Source organism: Pocillopora verrucosa, chromosome 8 (genome assembly GCF_036669915.1).
Source record: "Pocillopora verrucosa isolate sample1 chromosome 8, ASM3666991v2, whole genome shotgun sequence".
NCBI lineage: Eukaryota > Metazoa > Cnidaria > Anthozoa > Scleractinia > Pocilloporidae > Pocillopora > Pocillopora verrucosa.
The window spans coordinates 7,647,875-7,672,562 of record NC_089319.1 but is presented as its reverse complement, the minus strand read 5'-3'; the positions used below and the strand labels follow the sequence as shown (position 1 = coordinate 7,672,562).

Below are 24,688 nucleotides of genomic sequence, written 5' to 3'. Positions count from 1 at the left end.
ACGTGGTTAAATATTCTCGGTCGGTCAATTGGTCTACATGATTCATTTCGTATCGGGAATATCAAATAAAATTTAAAAATGTGTAGGCTCTCAAATGATTATTTTAGTTAATTAACGATGTTTACTAAAATCATGGCAACCAAATTGCCCCGAAGCTATTTTGATGAACGGAGTCTTCGAAACCAGAGGACATTTTTAATTACGTAACTACAAAATTTTCAAAGTTGAGTGCAGTTGAAAAAGAACGCCCTCTGAAACTAACTTAATTTACAAGCTATTTGTATTGCTATAGAAGTAATGAGCGTGGTATCAAAGCGCTGTGACTAGAACTGAAGCTTTAATTTATGGAACATTGAGAAACTCATCCACTCCATAATAGGAAAGGTGTACGAGAATTATCTGAAGGGTCACCGGCTTGTCCATCTTGAAAGAACTGACCCAGAACCGAGCATCTCAACCGCGACCGGACATAATTATCCTTCCTTCACGCCCTGTAATTTAGAAAACCACCTCAAGACCTGAAATATGCAACAGCATGAGTAACTTATGGATGATCAGGCGTTATTTTTTTTCCCGACCGCGAAAGTGCATCGGCGCAAAAGCCGGTTGCTTTATCGTGCTCCAAAGAAAAGAAGACCTGATCGCATGAAATCTGTTTTGCCGCGAGCAAGTTGGCACGGGTTTTTATCAAAGCATGGTGTTTGCGTGACTGAGATGTTGATCAGTGAATAAATATTGTCAAGATTTTTTTTCTTTATATGCATTTGTTTCGTGCAATTGCGTTTGTCGTGGTTACCACATGATCGATACTGACCGGAACACTTAAGTCAAACTTTCAAGTCAAATATCAAGAATACAAGAGGAAGTGTTCGTGGGCCAGTATGCGGAACTGTAATTTGTTGCTAATTGCTCTGTTGATTTAGGAATTGTTTTCTAAATTTGTCAAAAGAGTCAGGTAAATCTGATTTTCGGAAGAGTTAGATCGTTCGACTTCCTTGTCGGTTGAAGTAATCCTTCTAGGAAATCGTTGCTCTACATCAAATGGCTTTCGGCGCATAACTTGAGTGTCTCTGGCATTTTAATTAAACCCTTTTTCAGTACCACTTCATAAGTTTAGCATTACGACTCGTTGCTGCCGAGGATTCTCAACTACAATATGCCGAGGCTAGTTCTTAGTCAAAACGATAGGAGCCTAATTCAGTTCTAAAGTTTTGCTATAATACCAAATGAAAGCATGATTCATGTCGGGAAATTCGTCTTGGAAGAAACTGATATCATAAATACTGGGTAATTTTAGCGTGCTTGATCGTAAGAGTTTCCGAAATTAGGACCGGGGTTGTACCCAGATTAGATGCATATGTTTGAAAAATACCACATAAAATATCCCAATATCCAAATAAGACCGTTGGTCTTTTTATTTGCTTTTTGTTTGTTCGGTGTTTCACTTGTGAAAGTTTCGAAAACATGATTCCTTGAAATATCTCGAAACATCCGCAAAAGCTGGGTTTCGTTACGCGTTTTATTTTTTAGGCAACTTAATCGTATGATCAATCGAATGGAAGACATATTTCAAGTATTATTCAGATTGCCTAGTTATAACCAGTGAAAGGAATCCGAAAACCGTGAGTATACTCTTCCGAACGGAAGACTATTTTTGGTTTTTTACGTGAGATAACTTCTTGAAATCCCACTGAAAACACGAAACAAAATATTCCGGAAGTTAATCTGCATGTTGTGTCTTCAGACGACAGCCCTCAAATCGGCTTGGACCCACGAATTGCAAAATTATAGTTATGCAAAATCAGTGAATTTAGGTTTGAAATTGCATTCAATATGTTCAAAAATAGGTAACCAACTTGGTCTGAGCCAACTCTATAGACCTACGAAAAATTAACTTCTTCCAATAATGCTTCCACTTCAATCTGCTCTTCTGTTACTCTCTAACCGGTGTCGAGTAAGAGCGAAAAATATTTTACCGGTAAGATCCTATGGGTGAAAAATATTCTCTGCCTTTTTGCGCGTTAAATTCAGCTGCAGTTAGCTGTGTCCAACAATCGTATGTCAATAATGTTCAAAAAGACTGTCTGTTTCAGCGCAACGGGAAGAAAATCTCAAACTTATGAAGAAGTGTATATGCTAACCTTGAACCGGTCATATAAGCACGTATCAGAGTTGGATTCTGGCAAATAACCAATTTCGAATTGAATGCGGAAGTTTTCTAATCAAAAGGATAATTTCAGGAAAGCAATACTCCTTCGTTGGCCAAGAGACGTTTGATTGAAGTAAATACTTAGTAAATTTTTTCGGAGAGGGTGGCGCTTACTTGAAGAGAGCGCTTTTTATTTCAGCTGTACGCAATATAGTACCGCCCACCAGTTGGTGAAGTATAGTAAAATTAGACCGTATCTTTTATTGATGTTTGGCTTTCGTTAGGAAAACGAAGGTACTGGTGCGGAGTTAGGTCAGCTCTACTGAGGGACTGGGCATTATTTATCGCCTTGCCGGAGAAGTGGGGGGGGGGGGGGCAAATAGGTCGAGGGTTTAGGGGTGATTACATGGTTTTCAGGGGTAACGGAAGGGGGATCAATACTCGCCAAAAGAGAATGAAGGGGGCCCTTCAGGAAACTCAGTGGAGGGATCATAAGAATGTTACAGAGCCTCATAGGGGGGGTTAGGGTAAATTTTATTGTTACACATCCAAAGTCCTAAGAATAAATCAATCGGCTCCTATGATCACCACCGGAGCCACAAAAAAAGAAGCTGTTGAAGGAGTTCCGAATAAATCATTCTCGGACTATTTCCTTCACTGAGAAAAAAGAAGAATCAAATCAATAAGATCTCTGAGCTGAGTATTTTTAGGCAAATTTTCTTCAAGCTAATTGTCAATAGCTGCCAATTGTCCACAAAAAATATTGCTCGAAATGTGCTTAAATCTGTGGGAAATGAGAAATAATGTACAATATACTCGAAATTGATACTGCACTAACATGAACGTGCAAATCTATGCTGACTGAAATCGCTTTTTATTTGAATCGCTGCCCCAAAAAATGAAAAAAAGTTGCCAACATTCGGTTCACCTTCCTGCCCGGAAAAGACGGATGAAGAAAACGGGGGGGGGGGGGGGGAGGGGGGGCAGGGGGAGAATTCGATGTGTCTTCACATATAGACATATAGACATGAGTAGGTAATGGCTCTGTTTGTGGGTTATTATGATTGGCTACTGAAAGTCACATAGAATACCTTAGCTTGCTTCCGAACCAGCTTGGGAATTTGTACTCTCGTAACGGCTGTTATGCTCATTAACTCCTCCTCTTATAAAAGAATATGTGTTTTGGTAACCGAAAGGAAGATAATGTTTAAGGTATGTTTAATTAAGACCGTTAGCTGGTGAAATTAACAGGAGTAAGTTCAATTGAGTGACGGGCGGTTTCAAAAAGATGAAACGTTAATTAGTAAAAGGAAATCGGTTCTGAACTAAAATGGTTTCCGCCCTATATTCAGAGGCAATCATCATTTGGTATTTGCAAAAAAAAAAAAAGAAAAATGCTCCTTTGAAAGCTGATGCAATTTATAAAAACGCCTTAAATTTAAGGTTTTATACCTCCAAAAATAAGTTTTTTGGAGGTATGGATTCTAGAGAAATTACCACTTGGCCGGGTAACTTTGCTTTTATAGTGACAGACAGAGTACTTAGATATATCTAATAAAATACAAAGTCGAATTAAAATGAAAAAAATCCGTTTTAAAATACGTTTGTCATTGGTATGATAATCTAACACGGCCTTTCAACAATTTTACCTCCTTACAATACAATCGGAAAATGCGGTAAAACATCTTCGATTCCTTTCACGCAAGACAATAGCCGCTTTCTTTACTTAAAAAAATAACCATTTTAATTAGTATGGTAACTCGATATTGCGTTCAACATATTTCTTTAATATCGAGAACAGAAAACGGCAAATAAAAGAGAATATTGCTAATAGGTCGGTAAGGTAATGTAATCTTGTAAGAACCTCCAACTTTATTTGGAAAATCCCGTCTCATTAACATTTATATACAATTTTAGCCACTCTAGTAGAAATCATTGTTTGTATACCCTCTCTTAGACAAAGAAAAGGGTTTTCACCCACTGATCGTACCAAACTACAGTTAAAAAGTATGCCTAATAAAGGTGTGTTAACTTTAAACGTCTCCGGATTTTTGAACGGCAATATGGAAACATTACACGCGCGCCATTTGTGGGAGCTTAGTCGACCTAATCTTACGAGCCTTAAAATATCAACTTTTGGGGAACGTACGTCGATTAAGGGCGTTTATAGACGATTTAAGAACCTTCCAAGTACCTTATTTCCATGATTTTGTCCTTTTTCTATCCCGAAATCTTTCCAAAAGGCTCCCTCTTTCAGGCTCTGAGCATTGTTTTATTCATGTATTCGAGTAGTCATGAAGGACTATCAGAATCTACTTCAACCGACTATCTTTTTGGGAAAGATGGAAGCGCTACAAAAATTGAAAACATAAATAATGAAAATTCCGTTCAAATAAAGTACTAAAGAACAAAAGATTTAGCTAAATGATTCTTGGACAAAAAATTGACACAGTCTTAGCTGCTTGTCAAACCCACTTGCGACCGACAGCTGAGACCATTCAAAACCGTCAGGTTACTGACAGTTTCTATGGTTCTTAGTACGTAGCCGAATTAAAAAATGACATCACCGTGCAATTAAACCCACACCCACTGTAGAACAGATGATCTCGCACTACACTGATAATATTTTTTTTAAAGATCTGATTCACTGGTTGCGTAGCACGCTAGCTGACAGAATATTTAAAGGGAGACCCTCTGACCTAATAACTTTTTAGTTCATTCTCAGAAGCCAAATAAATTTCTTGGAAACTGAAAAAGGAAAGATATATCGAGACTGCCGCTAAACACCCGTTCGAACGAGGGTCGAAGTTTATATAATAGAGGCGTCTTTCCGAGGTAAGACTACAATATTCAAAAGAACTTTTGTTTTAAAAGTCAGCGTAAATGTAAGGAACACCAACGTTAAAGACCGGTTTGAAGAATATTAGTTTTCTTTCATAACGTGTGAACATCATTAAAATCGTTATGCTTATAAATAGAGGATATGAACTCTTACAGCGGAAATCAGTAATTTTGTTCAAAGCAACTTAAAATCCAAACTGAGTTGCTACTTTCGCGCTTCATTTTCAACTACATTTAAAACTTGTGGAGCAGTTTGCCACGGTTACTACTTATGGTCTCGGTTTCAAAACCACTGGAACTAGAGCTTTGAAAGCGCTCACGAGATGAATGAGGAAGTTGTGTAACTGAAAACACTTAGGAAGACTCGGTCCGGCAAAAGGGGAGTTAAACCTGTAGCACGTTGAATCACATATGTATCTTCTCATACGATTTTCATTGGCGACAAGTTGAGGAACCGATGCCAATGCCCCTGCATACATACATCTGAAACATCTTAGACTGAAGGGCCATATGGAACGTCGAAAACCATCTGAATCTTTTGTCGAGATCAACATGATATGTTTATCTTGGACGGAAAAAACAACAAACGTCGCCGTATTTTCTATGTGTCGAGTAGCAAAATGTCTAGGTTAAAACAGAATTATTTATTTTGTGTGAATTAGCGGAAAAATTCTCAGGTAGACCTTTTTCGAAAGTATTAAATGCATACTAACCGCTGCGGTTGATGTAAAATGCAGCTGCGCTCACCAGCCTGTCGTTTCATCTCCGGCAATAGTTTACTTTTAATCAGTAAAGGCCTTTCGCGTTCGATTCATATTTCATATTCATATTTCAGTTCAAATTTTGATATAAATAACTAGATATATTTAACATCAGTAACCCAATCCTTAATTTAAAAGCGATATTTCCAAAATTACTGACGTATGAAATTTTATTGCTACAATCTCAAAGACGGAACATTCAAAAAGTTTTTAAGGTTCTCTTCAGAATAAGCGATGATGTCTAGGCACACATAAAAGAATATTTTATAAATTTCAAACAACTTGATGAGGACTCAAAAGGTAGTGAGAAATTCAGTTGGAAGCTAATATATTTTTAGGGGGAGTTCCTTGAAAGCACAAGTGACTGTGATCTATTAAACAGTTCTACCGTGTAATGGACAACTGTAGATACAATAACCTTTCAGCAAATTTATTCGGAGGGAAACACTCTTTGTTGGCAGCACGAGATAACTTGAACCATAAATAAAAAAGCCGTTAGCCTTTCTCGAAATATCGTGGCGACAGACAAGTTTTCGTGAATACAGAAGCGGGAAATGCTTGTGCGTCAAATGTTTTTTGTTTTGGTAACATTAACTCGGCAACGGATAATAACAGAATTACAAACTTTACCACCAAGATTCATTATGGAGGCACCTTGTCCGTCTCCGCCGACAAAAGCCATCAATCAATTTTTGCGCACACTATTTTTCGCGGAAAATTCTTAGCAGCTGCCCTTAATAACATAAGCGAACATTTAAATAATATTTGATATGTCGCTGAAAGAAAGTTGTCCGAAGAAAAGGGATAACTTGATATCATAGATTCGGTTAAATGTTTCACGGACACAATAATTGTTAATGTAAATCGGCTACCATGGAAAATTTACGAAGCTGACGTTTCAGTCGTTAGATCTTGGTTAGAGCGACATTAATCGGAAGTTTAGTTAAGCATCGAAATCGCATCGATAAGTAAGAAAGAGGAACACCTACTGTTGCACTTGGACTGTTCTTTAGGTGGAAAAAAGCCCACAAAATAGATTGAGTTTTAACAGGGGGCGAACTTGTCAAATATATCTAAATCGTGTCGATCATGTCTGGCTCTCATGAATTTGCACGCATTCAAACTACGCATGAAATTAAATGTTGTTGAGTCTAAGAGCAGTAATGGGAAATGGAAAAATCAAAGTGCTCTGTGAGCAAACTCGTGAATTGACACATGATTTTTTAGATTATGTTTAATGTTATCTGGTTTAGGGAATTTTGTGGTTGATTGTCATATCTAGAGTACGAGCAGTAGTTCAGTATTCACTAATGTAGCAAAGAAACAAAGTAACGTTGGGATAAGAAGGCATTACAATTGAAATGATCATGCTATTACATTTGACAAGGTGGATGATGTCATGTGTTTTAAACGTCTATCATTTTTGTTTCTAGTTCAAAAGAAAAGGTTGGAAGTAAATGTGGGTGGAAAGTGAAATTTACTGTCTTTCGTTGTAAATATTAGAAAATCAAGGCAATACTGTCTGAATGAAAACATTAATGATTCCCTCTTTATCAAATGAGACAAACTGGAACGAGTTTTGAGTGATATAACTAAGCCAAGCCTGCCACCGTCATTTTGGATCTCAGCCTGGGTAGATTTCATGAGGGGACGCCAATCGTCTGCACTGTAAGTACATATCAAGCTCTGTAGGTGATTTAATCCCATTTTAATCCCATCCGATCTCACAATTTACGAAAACTTCATTATTCTTGTGAAAAATGATAGCCGTCTTATTGAAACTTGATGACAAGTATAAGCTGGCAAAGAAAACAGTGCAAAAGCAATTATCTGTCACATCGATGTCAGCAGCAACAGGATTATGACACCTTACAGTCCCCATACATTTTCTTAGACTAAAAGTCTAAGAAAATGTAGGGGACTCTCCGGGATACTTACAGTAAAGACGACTTGCGTCCCCTCATGTTAAGTCACGTGCTAGGCAACGTATAATCCATAACAAGATAGAATTTCATTTCAGGCCTATTTATCAATTTTGTGGTGGGTAACTTTCGCATTTTAGTACGTTGTATGTATGTTGAATCTTCAAATTGTCTTGAAGCTTAAAAGAAAATTGTTCTTTAAAAATTCACTGAAAATCGGTAGCTAAAATTGTTTGTTTAGGTGTTATTTGATTTTCGTGTTAACTTGTAATTTCGTCAGTCGCCGGCATCTTTTGTTGCTTCACACAAGAAAAACACACGCGACGAAACGTAATGATCAATTTTGTCCTCAATCTCACGCCATAACAGAAAAAGCTTTTGAACATCTGTAAACTCCGAGCGCTTCGCAGTAAGTAATATTTTCAATGAATCTTCGGATTGTTTTCGAGTTCAAGGATTGTAAATTACAATTTTATGAAAAACGAAGGTTGTTCTGTTATTTCAGTGTGAATCCTTGCATGCCTGCCAGTCGCTGGCGCCGCTTGTTGAAACTAAAACGAAAAAAAAACTCTTTTAAGATTATCATTGGCTTCTTTTTCACCCGCACCATTATTCTTAGCAACAAAGGTAGCCATTTCTTCTGTTTATTACACGCCAAAAACTATCAAATGCACTCAAAAGCCTAAAATCTAAAAAAAGTTTACAGGAATCGACCAATCGAGCGAGCGAATGCCATTCCCCACATCGTATCTATAACTCGCTCTTGCGCATGCGCGCAATTCACGAGTTAAAAAGGAATGACGAGTAGGGTATGATGGGAAATTGCGAATGGGACAATGAGACGTAGGAAATGAGAAACGAAAAGTGGGAGATGAGAGACGGAAAAGGAAAATATAGAAGACGCCAAAATTGATAATTAGGAAAACTAAAAATTGTATGGTGAACAATAAGAAGAATTAATAATGAGATTTTGGGAGTGACAGGGTTAGCGTTAATGTTTTAAATACCGATAAGGGTGCCTCGATGATAAAATGATTAAAAAACGCTATGCTTTCTGTGTATTGCATTGTATTGTTACTTGTGCGGGGTTAACTAAAAAATTTTTCTTTCTCTCTCATTATCAATGCACAGGTTACCGTCAAAATGTGTTTGTTCTTACGACTCCTTCTAATTGTTTTTATAAGCACTCAGCTCTTAAAAGAAGCAGCAACAACAACAAACACAAAAGTAACAAAATCAACAGCAGTCACGGCTTTTACAAACACATCACAAACAGCAAAATCAGAAATGGAAATAGGTTCAAATGTAGCACAAACAAGCCTTCCCTCCGTGAACGAAATCACTTCAACTCAACCAAAGTCACCATCTTCAGGATTTTTACAGATACCATCGTCTTCCCAGTCGGGAAAAACAGCACAATTGGTATCTACGACATTACATACAACAACAATAACCCAGAGATTTTCTGCTCCGTCAAGTTTGCAAATCTCCACTGAAAACCGAGCCATACCGACGAGAACGGCGACAGAAATGAACACCACGTCAAGTGTAGACGCAGCAACGACCGCCAACTCACATGTACAAAACACTCTCACCTCGTTTTCAACGAGCCGCAGGTCTCAGCCAGAGAGCGTTTTGCCGTCGAGACCCTCTGCAGATCTCAATTCAACACAAAGTAAAGCTTCAAGCTACACAACTGGTGTTCCAAACCTAACGCTGTCTATCAATTCAAGTTACGCAACATCAACGATGTTCTTCACAAACTCAAGTGCCGCCACAACACAAGCTGTGTATTTCATAAGCGATCATTCGCCGAAAGAGAGTTCTACTTTTCCGGTCGCTCTTTCAACTACAGCACAAACAAGCTCTCCCTCTGTGAACAGGATCACCCCAACTCAACAAAAGTCACCATATTCAGGAGTATTCAAGATACCATCGTCTTCCCAGTCGAGACAAACAATACAATCGACATCTACAACTTTAAATGCAACAACAGCAACCCGAAGATTTTCTCCTTCGTCAAGTTTCCAAATCTCCAGTAACAACCAAACCAGACCAATGAGAACGGCGACAGCAATGAACACCACGTTAAGTGTAGACGCAGGAACAACCGCCGACTCACATGTACAAAACACTCTCACCTCGTTTTCAACGAGCCGCAAGTCTCAGCCAGAGAGCGTTTTGCAGTCGAGACCCTCTGCAGATCTCAATTCAACACAAAGTAAAGCTTCAAGCTACATAACTGGTGTTCCAAACCAAACTCTTTCTATCAATTCAAGTTACAGAACGTCGCTGATGATCCTCACAAACTCAGGCTCTGCTACCACGCAAGCTGTGTATTTTACAAGCGATCATCCGATTAAAGAGAGCTCTTCCCTTCTGGTTGCTCATACAACTACAGATTCTTTCACAAAGTTGACTTCGGCAATCTCAGGTATTAACTTCAGTAGACAGGAGACAGTTCTGACGTTAATAAAACCCTGCCAAATGCTCATAATCAAGCATCGTCTCGTGTGTCTGACTCTTACAACTGATGGCGCCCCTTTTGCCCTCTACGTTGAGGAAGGATACTGTGGGGGAGAGGGTATGCATTATATGCATAATAACCGATAACAAACAGAAAATAACATACTTACCCCTTGTCAAGGGCATCATTTGCACGTCATCGCGATTCCCTGCAGCTAAAAGTATCATTTCGGCCTTTTCCGTAGCAGGGTTTTATTCAAGACCCATGTGAGCTTTAACGCGCGTTAATTTATCACATAGCCACAAACTATCACACAAGGGTGTAGACCGGAGTTTTCTGTGAGGGTGCGCTGCACTTACGTCCTATTGGCAAGTGGCAAGTTAAGACTCGTCAGGATGGTTTTCTCGCAAGTCAAATCCCCCCTCGTACCCCCCACACCTCACATCCTCCCCCCCCCCCCTTGGTTAAGCCCATAAACAACGAAATAAAAAAGCCAAACTGTAGGTTGGTCGCCACTTTGAGGTAGAAAACAGGTCAAACGTGTTTTGTCTTGTAAAGTTTCAGTGTCGCTTAACTGGACAGACTGGTCCGTGGACTCAAGTGACTGTCAGCGGCATTGTTCAGACATGGGAGGAACTGTGACTGCGAGTCGTCATTGCTATTCTCATACAGTGACGTTCAAAGAAAGCATCTGTACCAAATACAGAACCTTAACTCAAGCGTTTAAATGCGGCCAACCACATTGTCCAATCTCAGGTTTGTTTGAGCTTCTTTTTTCCAGGATCTAGACTCAGTTCAGCGCAGTCAAACCTTACCTCGAGCCGGCACGTCACCATAAGGAACTCACCACACAGACTTTTCGCAGACAATCGTGCACGAGAGAGCGCTTGGAGATTGGCTCAGGCTTGTTTTCTATGGGATGATAATTTCTTACTTCTCGTGCTCGACTCTGCTGCCTTATGCAATAACACAGCAGATTTATGTTTTCCCAGATTTGCTTTTTTGCGATTCTCTCCCAATTCCCATCTCAATCAAGTTTCTGCTTTCCCTTTCCTCTCTCATGTTTTCCGTATGCTCCCCTTTACTATTCACCAGGGCTCCCGCTATCCTGCCCTCTCCGCTCCTTATCTACAAATGCTACCAGTTGTTCTAAATGGAGAAGGCCGCTCAAAAATAACACAGACGATTACATCTTCCTTTTTAGCCTGGGATTAACTATAATTAGAAAGAAGTACATAGCTATGGCGTTTAGAATCGTCCAAAAATGGAAATAGCGCGGGACTCATTCGAAAGGGAAAGAAAAAATTCAGAAAAAGAAATCATCAAGCTTAATTGCCATGTATTTTATTTTTGGTGGATTTCATGAAATTAAATCTTTATGTTTATTTTGACAGGAACAACATTGTTAGGAGTGTCCATCTCAACAGTGGTAGTCGGGACTTTGCTTCATATGTAAGTTTTAACGTGACACTGTGATGATCTACCGTTTTGTAGCTTTAGGAGGCTTGACTTCGATCATGACGAGAGTTGCCCTCTCTAACTATACCATTTTCTTTCAACAGGTTGCCGAACTTTTTCGGGGGTTAAGACTCCAACGAACTTTATAACGTCAACGTTTGTGTCTTGCTCTCTTAGCATGAGGGTTTACTTTAAATAGTGTGCAAGCGTCATAATCGCAGAGGCGTAGACAAAATGTAGTTTAAATTTCTTAGACTATTTTAAGACCTCTAACGTTTATATTTATAGTATAGTATCAAGAGAATAGTCAAGAAATTATAAATGTCTTGATGGTATAAATGTTTTTATACACTTTATAACGTAAAAAAAAACAAAACAAAAAAAAAACGATGTAGTGCCAGATGGTACTTAGCAAGAGTAAAATAAGTTTTTACATTGAGTCAACAGTTGCCGGGTTATTGTAACGAAGAACAAGAGAAGAAGAAAGCACCAGATCTACTTTTGTTAACCATCCCAACTCATGAACAAAGGAAAACAATCATATTCACTTCAACAGAAAAAAATAAGCCTTAGCTATGATATACGAAGGAACTTCTGAACAAACGTGTGTTCAATACTACGTTGATTTCTCAAAGCCTTAGCAAACGTTCGTGTCTCATTTTACCATAAGGATGAACAGTAGAACATTTAATAAGGTGTATCGTTTCATCGATGTGGGGATGCATTTTAAATGGCACATTGTAAATTCGGCTGTAAAGAAAAAAAAAACATTTGACCCGCCTCGATTAGCATTTGCCATATGCGGGTCAAAGGAATATCTTGTAAATATGTAAGAAAATGAAAAATAAAGGTGTGAAAAGTGTGAAAGTGTGGCACTGTCAGCACTTGATGTTTCAAGGCAGTTTTGGTTTCTGCGATTCAAACAGTGTTGTGTTGTTTGAGAGTCAAACTATTACACGTATTTTGCAAAGAACGCCATCTTTTATTCTTTCCCAGAATCCTTTGTACGTAAATAATTCATGTAAGCTAACATAACATCTCCCCCCTTTTTGATAAAGAGCACAAAGTCTAAAGCAAATCGACAGAGTCTGATAAGTCATGGACACAGCCTAAATCAGCTCTCTTAGCTCAGTGTCTTATGATGCTAAACCTTGATTTTCTCTGACTTTGAGAGATGGTCTTATAACTCGCTTAGGCCTAGTAGCAAGAATAGGTGTTACAGGGGGTACTTGAAAGTCTCTCTTAGAAACAGGAACGTCCTTCCGAATAGGTGTTGCAGCCTTGCTCTCTGCTGGAACTTGTTTCTCCTCTGGGTTTGGTTGTGATTTTCCTGCTGATCTGGCAGTGGGGTTAGGTGAAACGGTTTCTTTTGATCGTGCTGGTTGATGTCATATGACCGGGGTCTTGCTGCTGCTTCGATGACTTTTCCTGAACGCTGAAGGTCCTTCACAAAGACTAGCTTCCGTACCTGGTTCAATAGGACTAGCTTATGACTGCTGTTGAACACTGTTTGTTGCTTCAGCTCGCTCATGCTCGCTCTTTCACGTAGGTTTTCCAGATCAGGTCACTGCGGGTTAAGCTGGGTATGGAACACCGGAACACCGTTCCTTATCTGCCTTCCCATCAGCAACTGGGCAGGAGAGAACTTGCATGCTAGTGGCGTTAATCTGTAGGCCAGTAATCCTTTAGCTGGGTCTCTTTCTTTCGAGAGCAGATTTTTCACGTTTCTAACTCCACGTTCAACCTCTCCGTTTGACGGTAGAAATCTCGGACTACTGGTTGTATGCTTGAATCCCCACTCTTTGGCAAAGTATGAGAATTCTACATTGTCAAATTGAGGACCATTGTCGGATCGCACTTGTTGGAGGATGCCATGTCTGGTAAGTATCGACTTAGGTGTGCTTGTGACCTCGCTTGACTTTATCGTCTTCTTCATGGCTGCTACTTCTACGTACCTTGAGAAGTAGTCTATTACAATCAGGTAGTCGATGACTTTCAGCTCGAAGAGGTCTGTGGCTACGACTTGCCAGGGGCGGTCTGGTAAGGGTGTTACTATAAGCGGTTCGGGTTTGTTTTCCTTACCTTACATTGTTGATCCAGATCCTGGATTTCTCTACTAAGTCTGAGACAGGCCGCGATGTGAAAATGCTTTATATGTGTGCGTACATTTCAATTGTAGACTGAGCTGTTTGGTTTCTGGCTTAGAGTCTTGAAAGTGTATCAGCTATGTACATCTTCTTTCCAGGAACGTGCTTAATCTCTTTAAAGTGGAATCTCATCGGTCGCATTCTGAATCGCTGGATCCTCGGTGGGAGTTGATCCAGTGTGTGCCCACTCGGTAGTGCTACGAAGGGTTCATGGTCCGCTTCCGCAAAGATCGACTCTCCCACGATGTACTTCCACGATCGTTCACATACCCATGTGAGCGCTGAGGCCTCCTTTTCTATCTGCACCTATCTGGTCTCGGTGGGAGTCATCGCTCTCGACGTGAAGGAAACTGGTCGCCAGGAGTTGTCTGGTTAGAGCTGAAGAAATACTCCGCCTAAGCCATAGGATTCGGCATCAACTGCTATCTTGGTCATATAGCGCCAGTACTGAAACTGAAATGCCTTTTTTTGCTCAGTTCCCCATGTCCACTGATTCCCTTTGCAAAGGAGATCCCTGATGCTCTTTGTCTTGTCAGCAAGATGCTCAGAAAACTTGCTCAATTGGTTTACCATGCCCAGAAATGTTCTCTATGATTCTTGCACGTTCTGTGGTGGCGGAAGATCTGCAATTGCTTGCAGCTTGTGATGATCCTCCTCAATTCCACGGGAGCTGATGACGTGCCCGAGGAACTTAAGTCTGCCTGTTCAGCACAGACAAAGTTAAGTTTCTCGGGCACATTATCAGCTCCCTTGGAATTGTTTAAAAAAATTATTAAAAACTTATTGAAAAAAAAATTAATCAACGCTCGAAAAAAATTAATCAACGCACCAGTCTCTGGTCGTCCGCCTGAACTGACTAAATGAAGTTTAGTCAACAGAGTTTGTCAGCAGATGACATTGTCATCGCTGGTATATCGCTGAACGACCTCGCTGAACAAGAAAGGCCGCCTTCCCTTCGTTATGTAAGTAACCATTTCTTGTTTGACACATCAGTGCGACTTGCAGTCAGCTTACATGAATAGATTCTGCGACATTGACCACTGTAAGGATAACGGTCTTGTTCGCCATCATAAGGGACTCTTGCGTTCTTCTTTGATTCAGGCCGCTAGTTCTTCTCAGCCATCTTCTCTAAGGCTATAATTCCTCACTTTAATTTTCTTTTGAGGCAGCCTATCTCTCCCAGCAGCCTTTTTGGACTGCTGCTTTGAAGGTCTACGCTGAACTTCTGTTCGCCTTCCTATTAGGGCGAACTAATCACGCTCGGGAGAGTCCCGCGCTGGAATATGATCAGGGTCCTGATCTCTTGTGGCTTTAAAACGCTGAGGAGAGCTGGGGCGAACTCTCCCAGGAGTTGGACTACGGAAACTTTCTTCTTCGTCCAAAATCTTCCAAATTTCTTGCAACGACGCTTGGCCTTCCGAAGGTGACGTAAACAGTGGTTGATGGTAAACTGGCGAAGACGCCCACTAATTGGCTGGTGGAAGAGTCACACGACTATCTACCGGAGCGCTGTCTTTTTTATTCGTATCACGAATACTACTACTACATGTTGTGATTCCAATAGCACTAGTACTTTTCCATCTGCACAAAACATAAGTCACTGCATAAGACAAGCACATATCTTGACTTCAACTTTTTTACGAGAGAGTGCAAGTACATAACGAAGCTTGGAGAAGAGAGGATAAGGTAAATTTTATGTTGGGTCATTCAATAGTTCTTTTGTGTTCAGTGTGGTACAAAAAAAGTCTGTATCGTCCATAAGGATTCGACTCCCTGACACGAGGCTTCCCTACATCGGATGCTCTACCTCTAAGCTATTAGGAATAGGGTTGATACCAGGCCTCATTTCAGCTTGATATCCTTTTAGCATGGTACTTAAATGAACCCCTACAATAATTCGTTTTTACATATTATTTACTATTAATAATAAAGTGCATAAAGAAAGAAAGAGAATATCCTTTCACAATCACACAACATCGATAAAAAAAAAAAAATTTACACCCGCCATCATTAGAATTAATTGAACTTGAGGCATCTAACCAATTACTTTTTAGGTCAATTACCGTAAGCTGAATAAATTTCTCGGAAACTGAAAAAGGAAAAATATATAGAGACTGTCGCTAAACACCCGCGCGAAAGAGGATCGAAGTTTATATAAAAGAGGCGTCTTTCTGAGGTAAGACTACTATATTCAAAATAACTTTTTTTGTAAAAGTCAGTGTGAATGTAAGGAATACCAACGTTGAAGACTGGTTTAAAGAATATTAGTTTGCTTTAATAACATATTAATATCATTTAAATCATTACGCATAAGTAGAAGATACGAATTTTTGCAGTAACAGTAATTTTCTCCAAAGCAACTTAAAATCCAAACTGAGTTGCTACTTTGGCGCTTCGTTTTCAATTACATTAAAAACTTGAGGGGCAATTTTTTTCACGATTTCAAAACCACCAGTACTAAACCTTCGAAAGCGCTCACGAGATGAATAAGGAAGTCGTGTAATTGAAAACACGCAAAAGGACTCGGTCCGGCGAAAGAGGAGTTAAACCTGTAGCACGCGGTTTTCGTAGGCGACCAGTTGCCGACCCGATGCTTCCATGGCCAAATACATACATCTGAAACATCTTAGTCCAAAGAGCCATATGGGAAATGGAATACCGTCTGAGTTTTTTCCTGCGTTGATCTTGACAGACAATCTACAAATATTCTTAGACCGTAAAGTACCAACAATCCTCGCCGTATTTTCTTATGTGTTGAGCAGAAAAATGCAGCGTCAAGGTTAAAATAGAATTATTTATTTTGTGTGAATTATCGGAAAAAGTCTCAGATAGACCTTTTATGTAAGATTCGACGCCAAAACGAAAGTATTAAATACATACTTAATGCTGAGGTAGATGTATAAAATGTAGCTACGCTTATGCGCTCTGCGCAGCGTTGTTTACTTTTCAACCAGCAAAAATGCCTCCCGCTTCCGATTCATGAATCATATTCATATTTCAGTCCAGATTTTGATATCAATCACTATATATAATACATTTTGAGGATTTCCTTTAAAATTTATGCGCTAAAGCCGCTTTAGTTTCAAATAATTTTAAGTCACGAAACCAGTTAATTATTGGTGGCAAAAATATTGGCCACTTTCCATTTTTTTACCGGTAATAATTTTAAAAGTTGAATATAATTAAATTACAATTGTCAGTGTGTTTTGTTTGGGGCTTCTCAAAGCAACAAAACCATAGCAGTGTGTATTTTGAGCGGAGCAATTTCGTTTGTTAAACGGATTTCCATAAAGCTCTGCTTCGTGCGCAGAGAGTGGCTGTAAGTTTGAAATCATAATTAATAGTTTTTTTCCATAGCGAATCATCTCAAAATGTCAATTTTATTGACGCATTCGTTGGAATTTTATGGTGATTAGATAAATAACACCTTATGAAGTTAAACTACTGCTTCACTGGCCGTTAATCATAGCTTCCGCAATGCTCCGAGCTATGCAAGTTAACATCAATAACCCAATCCTAAATTGAACAAAGCGATATTTCCAAAATTACCGACGTGTGAAGCTTCATTACTACAATTTCAAAGGCGAAACATTCAAAAAAACTTTATAGGTTCTCTTCAAAATGAGCGATGAAGTCTAAGCCTATATTTTAAAAAGTTCAAGATGACTTGATGGGAACTCTAAAAACGTAGTGAGAAATTCAGTTGGAAGGTGATATATTTTTATCACTTCACTTGCGACAGGCAAACATACTTTCGTTATAACTAACGGAGAGACGGAAGCGGAGACACGGAGGTTCTTGAAAACGCAGGTGACTGTGATCTATTTAACAGTTCTACAGTGTGACTAGACAACTGTCGATACAATATTCTTTCAGCAAATTTGTTTAGTGGGAAACACTCTTTTTTGGCAGCACGAAATAACTTGAACCATAAAGCAGTTAGCTTTTCATCGAAATATCGTGGTGATAGACAAGTTTTCGTGAATACACAGGCGGGAAATGCTCGCACGTCATATGTTTTATGTTTTGGTAGCATTACCCCGGCAACAGATGGTAACAGAGTTACAAACTTCATCAAGAATACATATTATAGAGACACCTAGAAAACGCATTTAAGAATGACGCAAGTGTCCGTCTCCGCCGACAAAAAGCCATCAATCAACTTTTGCGCGCACAATTTTTTTTTTCGTGGAAAATTCTAAGCGGCTGCCCTTAACAACATCATCGAATATTTACAAAATATTTGATATAAAGCTGAAAGAAAGGTGCCCAAAGAAAAGGGATAACTTGATACTGTAAATTCGCTCAAATGTTTCATGGACACAATAATTGTTGAGAATTTACGAAGCCAACGTTTCAAGAGTTAGCCCTTCGTCAGAGCGACATTAATCGGAAGTTTAGTTAAGCATCAAAATCGCATCGATAAGAAAAAAATTAAAGTGCTCTATGAGCAAACTCGTGAATTGACAGATGACCTACATGATTATTTGGATTATGTTTAAGGAAAGCAAGGAAAAAGAACACCTACTGTTGTACTTGGACTGTTTTTCGGTGAAAAAAAAAGCCCACAAAATAGATCGAGTTGTAACAGGGGGTGAACTTGTCAAATAAAACTAAATCGTATCGATCATGTCTGGTTCTCGTGAATTTGCACGCATTCAAGACTACGCTTAAAATGAAATGTCGTTGAGTCTAGGAGCAGTTATGGGAAATGGAAAAAAAAGGAATGACGAGTAGGGTATGATGGGAAATTGCGAATGGGACAATGAGACGTAGGAAATGAGAAACGAAAAGTGGGAAATGAGAGACGGAAAAGGAAAATATAGAAGACGCCAAAATTGATAATTAGGAAAACTAAGAATTGTATGTTGAACAATAAGAAGAATTAATAATGAGATTTTGGGAGTGAAAGGGTTAATGTCAATGTTTCAAATACCGATAAGGGTGCCTCGATGATAAAATGATTAAAAAACGCTATGCTTTCTGTGTATTGCATTGTATTGTTACTTGTGCGGGGTTAACTAAAAAATTTTTCTTTCTCTCTCATTATCAATGCACAGGTTACCGTCAAAATGTGTTTGTTCTTACGACTCCTTCTAATTGTTTTTATAAGCACTCAGCTCTTAAAAGAAGCAGCAACAACAACAAACACAAAAGTAACAAAATCAACAGCAGTCACGGCTTTTACAAACACATCACAAACAGCAAAATCAGAAATGGAAATAGGTACAAATGTAGCACAAACAAGCCTTCCCTCCGTGAACGAAATCACTTCAACTCAACCAAAGTCACCATCTTCAGGATTTTTACAGATACCATCGTCTTCCCAGTCGGGAAAAACAGCACAATTGGTATCTACGACAATACATACAACAACAATAACCCAGAGATTTTCTGCTCCGTCAAGTTTGCAAATCTCCACTGAAAACCGAACCATACCGACGAGAACGGCGACAGAAATGAACACCACGTCAAGTGTAAACACAGCAACAACCGCTTTCCCACATATACATAACACTCTCATCTCGTCTTCAACGAGCTGCAAGTCCCGGCCAGAGAGTGTTTCGCAGTCGACACCCTCTGCAGATCTCAATGCAACACAAAGTAAAGCGTCAAGCTACATAACTGGTGTTCCAAACCCAACGCTGTCTATCAATTCAAGTTACGCAACGTCGCTAATGATCTTCCCAAGCTCAAACGCCACCACAACTCAAGCCGTACATTTTACAAGCGATCATTCGACGAAAGAGTCTTCTTCTCTTCTGGTCGCTCCTCTAACTACAGCACAGACAAGCTCTCTCTCCGTGAAAGATATAACCACAACTCAACGAAACGCACAATCTTCAGTCGTATTACATATACCATCGTCTTTCCAGTCGGGAAAAACAACACAGTCGGCATCTCCAACAATAAATGCAACAACAGCAGGCCAAAGACTTTCTCCTTCGTCAGGTTTTCAAATCTCCAGTAACAACCAAACCACAATGAACACCACGTCAAGTGTAGACGCAAGAACAAACGCCGTCTCAAACGCACAAAACGCTCTCATCTCGTTTTCAATGAGCCGCAAGTCCCGGCTAAAGAGTGTTTTACAGTCGACGCCCTTCGCAGATCTCAATGCAACACGACGTAAAGCTTCAGGCTACACAACTGGTGATCTTAACCGGACGCTGTCTCTCCATTCAAGTTACGCAATGTCACCTATGACATTCACAAAGTCAGGCGCCGCAAAAACTCAAGCAGTGTATTTCACAAGCGATCATACAATAAAAGAGAGTTCTTACCTTCTGTTCGCTCCTTCAACTACAGCATCAGAAAACTCTCCCTCCGTGAAAAGCACCACCTCAACCCAACAAAAGTCATCATCTTCAGGAGTATTACAGATACCATCGTCTTCCCAGTCGGGAAAAACAACACAATCGGCATCTACAACAACAAATGCAACAACAGCAACCCAAACATTTTCTTTTCGGTCAAGTTTCCAAATTTCCAGTAACAACCAAACTAGACCGATGACAACCGCAACCGCAATGAACACCACGTCAAGTGTAGACGCAGGAACAAACGCCGTCTCACATGTACAAAATACTCTCATCTCGTTTTCAATGAGCCACAAGTCCCGGCCAAAGAGTGTTTTACAGTCGACACCCTTCGGAGATCTCAATGCAACACAAAGTAAAGCTTCAAGCTACACAACAAGTGTTCTTAACCGGACGCTGTCTCTCCATTCAAGTTACGCAATGTCGCCTATGACCTTCACAAAGTCAGATGCCGGCACAACTCAAGCCGTGTATTTCACTAGCGATCATACGTTGAAAGAGAGTTCCCCACTTCTGGTCGCTCCTTCAACTACAGCATCAAAAAGCTCTCCTTCCGTGAACGGTACCACCACAACTCAACAAAAGTCATCATCTTCAGGAGTATTACAGATACTATCGTTTTTCCAGTCGGGACAAACAACAAAATCGGCATCTACAACAATAAATGCAACAACAGCAACCCAAAGATTTTCTCCTTCGTCAAGTTTCCAAATCTCCAGTAACAACCGAAGCAGATCGATGACAACGGCAACCGCAATGAACACCACGTCAAGTGTAGACGCAGGAACAAACGCCGTCTCACATGTACAAAATATTCTCATCTCGTTTTCAATGAGCCACAAGTCCCGGCCAAAGAGTGTTTTACAGTCGACACCCTTCGAAGATCTCAATACAACACAAAGTAAAGCTTCAAGCTACACAACTGGTGTTCTTAACCGGACACTGTCTCTCCATTCAGGTTACGCAATGTCGCCTATGACCTTCACAAACTCAAGTGCCGCCACAGCACAAGCTGTGTATTTCATAAGCGATCATTCGCCGAAAGAGAGTTCTACTTTTCCGGTCGCTCTTTCAACTACAGCACAAACAAGCTCTCCCTCTGTGAACAGGATCACCCCAACTCAACAAAAGTCACCATATTCAAGAGTATTAAAGATAATATCGTCTTCCCAGTCGAGACAAACAACACAATCGACATCTACAACTTTAAATGCAACAACAGCAACCCAAAGATTTTCTCCTTCGTCAAGTTTCCAAATCTCCAGTAACAACCAAGCCAGACCAATGAGAACGGCGACAGCAATGAACACCACGTTAAGTGTAGACGCAGGAACAACCGCCGACTCACATGTACAAAACACCCTCACCTCGTTTTCAACGAGCCGCAAGTCTCAGCCAGATAGCATTTTGCAGTCGAGAACCTCTGCAGATCTCAATGCAACACAAAGTAAAGCTTCAAGCTACACAACTGGTGTTCCAAACCTAACGCTGTCTATCAATTCAAGTTACGCAACATCAACGATGTTCTTCACAAACTCAAGTGCCGCCACAACACAAGCTGTGTATTTCGTAAGCGATCATTCGCCGAAAGAGAGTTCTACTTTTCCGGTCGCTCTTTCAACTACAGCACAAACAAGCTCTCCCTCTGTGAACAGGATCACCCCAACTCAACAAAAGTCACCATATTCAAGAGTATTAAAGATACCATCGTCTTCCCAGTCGAGACAAACAACACAATCGATATCTACAACTTTAAATGCAACAACAGCAACCCAAAGATTTTCTCCTTCGTCAAGTTTCCAAATCTCCAGACCAATGAGAACGGCGACAGCAATGAACACCACGTTAAGTGTAGACGCAGGAACAACCGCCGACTCACATGTACAAAACACTCTCACCTCGTTTTCAACGAGCCGCAAGTCTCAGCCAGAGAGCGTTTTGCAGTCGAGACCCTCTGCAGATCCCAATGCAACACAAAGTAAAGCTCCAAACCACACAGCTGGTGTTCCAAACCGAACGCTGTCTATCAATTTAAGTTACACAACATCCCCATTGATCTTCACAAACTCAGGCGCTGCAACAACTCAGGTCTTGTATTTCACAGGCAATCATTTGACGAAAGAGAGTTCTTCCCTTCTGGTCGCTCCTTCTACTACAGCACAAACAAGCTTTACCCCCGTGAATGGTATCACCCCAACTCAACAAAAGTCTTCATCTTCACGAGTATTACAGATACAGTCTTCTTCTCAGTCGGGACAGGGGAACATCGACGCAGGAACAACCGCCGTCCCACATGTACAAAACACTCTCATCTCGTTTTCAACGAGCCGCAAGTCCCAGCCACAGAGTATTTTGCAGTCGGCACCCTCTGCAGATCTCAATGCAACACAAAGTAAAGCCTCAAGTTACACAACTGGTATTCCAAACCGAAAGCTGTCTATTAATTCAAGTTACGCAACGTCGACGATGATCTTCTCAAACACAGGCGCCACCACAACTCAAGCCGTGTACTTCACAAGCAATCATTTGACGAAAGAGAGTTCTTCCCTTCTGGCCGCTCCTTTAACTACAGCACAAGCAAGCTCTCCCTCTGTGAACGGTATCACCCCAACTCAACTAAAGTCACCATCTTTAGGTGTGTTACAGAGACCACTGTCTTCCCGGTGGGGACAAACAATACAATTGTTATCTACGACATTAAACCGAAAGCTGTCTATCAATTCAAGTTACGGAACGTCGCTGATAATCTTCAAAAACTTGGGCTCCGCTACAACTCAAGCTACGTATTTCAGAAGCGATCATTCGACGAAAGAGAGTTCTTTACTTCTGGTCGCTCCTACAACTACAGCTTCTTCCACAAAGCTGACCTCGACAATCTCAGGTATTAACTTCAGTAGGTAGGAGACAATTCTGACATGGATAAAACCCTACCAAACCTTCATAATCAAGTATTGTCTGGTGTGTCAGACTCTTACAACTGTTGGCGCCCTTCTTGTCCTCTACGTTGAAGAGAGGTACCGTGGGGGAGGGGGTATGCATAATGTGCATAATAACCGATAACAAACAGAAAATAGCATAGTTACCCCAGTTCAAGGGCATCATTTGCACCCCATTGCGCTTCTCTACGGCAAAAAGCTATCACACAAGGGTGTACACCAGAGTTTTCTGTGAGGGTGCGCTTACGACCTATTGGCAAGTTAAGACACGCCGGGATGATTTTCTCGAGAAAGGAGCAAGTCACATGCCTCCTCGTACCCCTACCTCACCTCCTTCTTCCCCTCCCCTTAGTTAAGCCCATACACAACAAAAAAACAAGCCAAACTGAAGGTTGTTCGCCGCTTTGAGGTAGAAAACAGGTCAAACTTGTTTTGTCTTGTAAAGTTTCAGTGTCGCTTAACTGGACAGACTGGTCCGTGGACTCAAGTGACTGTCAGCGGCACTGTTCAAATGTGGGAGGAACTGTGACTGCGAGTCGTCATTGCTATTCTCATACAGTGACGTTCAAAGAAAGCATCTGTACCAAATACAGAACCTTAACTCAAGTGTTTAAATGTGGCCAACCACATTGTCCAATCTCAGGTTTGTTTGAGCTTCTTTTTTCCAGGATCTAAACTCAGTTCAGCGCAGTCAAACCTTACCTCGAGCTAGCACGTCACAAAGAGGAACTCACCACACAGGCTTTTCGCAGACAATTATGCACGAGAGAGCCTGGAGATGGCTTAGGTTTGTTTACAATGGGGTGATAATTCATTACTTCTCGTGCCCGACTCTCCCGCCTTTCGCAATAACACAGCAGATTTATGTTTGCCCAGAGTTGCTTTTTTGCGATTCTCTCACAATTACCTCCTCAATTAAGTTTCTGCTTTCCCTTTCCTCTCCCCTGTTTTCCGTATACTCCCCTCTACTATTCACCAGGGCTCCCGCTCTCCTGCCCCCATCTACAAATGCTACCAGTCGTTCAAACTGTAGAAGGCCGCTCAAAAATTACATAGACAATTACATCTACCTTTTCAGCCTAGGCTTAAATAGAAATAAAAAGAAGTACATAGCGTTAAGAATCATCTAAAAATGTGAATAGTTCTGGACCCATTCGAACGGGAAAGAAAAAATTCAGAAAAAGGACTCATCAAGCTTAATTTCTACGTATTTGATTTTTGGTGGATTTCATGAAATTAAATCTTTGTTTATTTTCACAGGAACAACATTGTTAGGATTGTCCATCTCAACAGTGGTAGTCGGGACTTTGCTTCATATGTAAGTTTCAACGTGACACTGTGATGATCTACCGTTTTGTAGCTTTAGGAGGCTTGACTTTGATCATGACGAGCGTTGCCCTCTCTAACTATACCATTTTCTTTCAACAGGTTGCCGAACTTTTTCGGGGGTTAAGACTTCAACGAACTTTATAACGTCAACGTTTGTGTCTTGCTCTCTTAGCATGAGGGTTTGCTTTAAAGAGTGTGGGAGAGTCATGATCGCAGAGGCGTAGACAAAATGTAGTTTAAATTTCTTAGACTATTTTAAGACCTCTAACGTTTATATTTATAGTATAGTATCATGAGAATAGTCAAGAGATTACAAATGTCTTGATGGTATAAATGTTTTTATACGCTTTATAAAAAA

General features: G+C 40.3%; 3 protein-coding genes across 5 annotated transcripts; all 3 read left to right on the top strand.

The window, feature by feature from the left end:
- Positions 1 to 49: 49 nt before the first annotated feature.
- On the top strand, positions 50 to 12,409 carry LOC131769760 (uncharacterized). 3 transcript variants are annotated; one of them, XM_066171347.1, is made up of 5 exons: positions 50 to 1,622; positions 8,805 to 10,107; positions 10,699 to 10,896; positions 11,535 to 11,592; positions 11,703 to 12,409. In XM_066171347.1, the coding sequence occupies exons 2-5, from the start codon at positions 8,817 to 8,819 to the stop codon at positions 11,725 to 11,727; spliced, it is 1,572 nt and encodes a 523-aa protein (XP_066027444.1). In that variant the 5' UTR covers positions 50 to 1,622; positions 8,805 to 8,816; the 3' UTR covers positions 11,728 to 12,409. The 3 variants fall into 3 exon arrangements, with proteins under 3 accessions (XP_066027444.1, XP_066027443.1, XP_066027445.1); XM_066171346.1 differs by lacking the exon at positions 50 to 1,622 and adding an exon at positions 4,368 to 4,984; XM_066171348.1 differs by lacking the exon at positions 50 to 1,622 and adding an exon at positions 6,822 to 7,419.
- Positions 12,410 to 15,845: 3,436 nt separating this feature from the next.
- On the top strand, positions 15,846 to 21,333 carry LOC136282961 (uncharacterized). Its single transcript, XM_066171123.1, has 3 exons — positions 15,846 to 15,921; positions 18,806 to 21,081; positions 21,147 to 21,333. The coding sequence occupies exons 2-3, from the start codon at positions 18,818 to 18,820 to the stop codon at positions 21,331 to 21,333; spliced, it is 2,451 nt and encodes an 816-aa protein (XP_066027220.1). The 5' UTR covers positions 15,846 to 15,921; positions 18,806 to 18,817.
- LOC131769758 (uncharacterized) lies at positions 21,116 to 24,671 on the top strand. Its single transcript, XM_059085468.2, has 4 exons — positions 21,116 to 22,946; positions 23,447 to 23,644; positions 24,262 to 24,319; positions 24,430 to 24,671. The coding sequence occupies exons 1-4, from the start codon at positions 21,350 to 21,352 to the stop codon at positions 24,452 to 24,454; spliced, it is 1,878 nt and encodes a 625-aa protein (XP_058941451.2). The 5' UTR covers positions 21,116 to 21,349; the 3' UTR covers positions 24,455 to 24,671.
- The last annotated feature ends 17 nt before the right edge of the window (positions 24,672 to 24,688 follow it).

What these genes read in the sequence shown, in the direction of transcription:
- LOC131769758 (XM_059085468.2), top strand. Translation starts at nt 21,350, where the DNA reads ATGAGAACGGCGACAGCAATGAACACCACGTTAAGTGTAGACGCAGGA. An exon ending in ACCACATTGTCCAATCTCAG is followed by an intron (nt 23,645 to 24,261) that starts GTTTGTTTGAGC and finishes TTATTTTCACAG; the next exon opens with GAACAACATTGTTAGGATTG. An exon ending in GTCGGGACTTTGCTTCATAT is followed by an intron (nt 24,320 to 24,429) that starts GTAAGTTTCAAC and finishes TTCTTTCAACAG; the next exon opens with GTTGCCGAACTTTTTCGGGG.
- LOC131769760 (XM_066171347.1), top strand. Translation starts at nt 8,817, where the DNA reads ATGTGTTTGTTCTTACGACTCCTTCTAATTGTTTTTATAAGCACTCAG. An exon ending in ACCACATTGTCCAATCTCAG is followed by an intron (nt 10,897 to 11,534) that starts GTTTGTTTGAGC and finishes TTATTTTGACAG; the next exon opens with GAACAACATTGTTAGGAGTG. An exon ending in GTCGGGACTTTGCTTCATAT is followed by an intron (nt 11,593 to 11,702) that starts GTAAGTTTTAAC and finishes TTCTTTCAACAG; the next exon opens with GTTGCCGAACTTTTTCGGGG.
- LOC136282961 (XM_066171123.1), top strand. Translation starts at nt 18,818, where the DNA reads ATGTGTTTGTTCTTACGACTCCTTCTAATTGTTTTTATAAGCACTCAG. An exon ending in GCCGCCACAGCACAAGCTGT is followed by an intron (nt 21,082 to 21,146) that starts GTATTTCATAAG and finishes TTTCAACTACAG; the next exon opens with CACAAACAAGCTCTCCCTCT.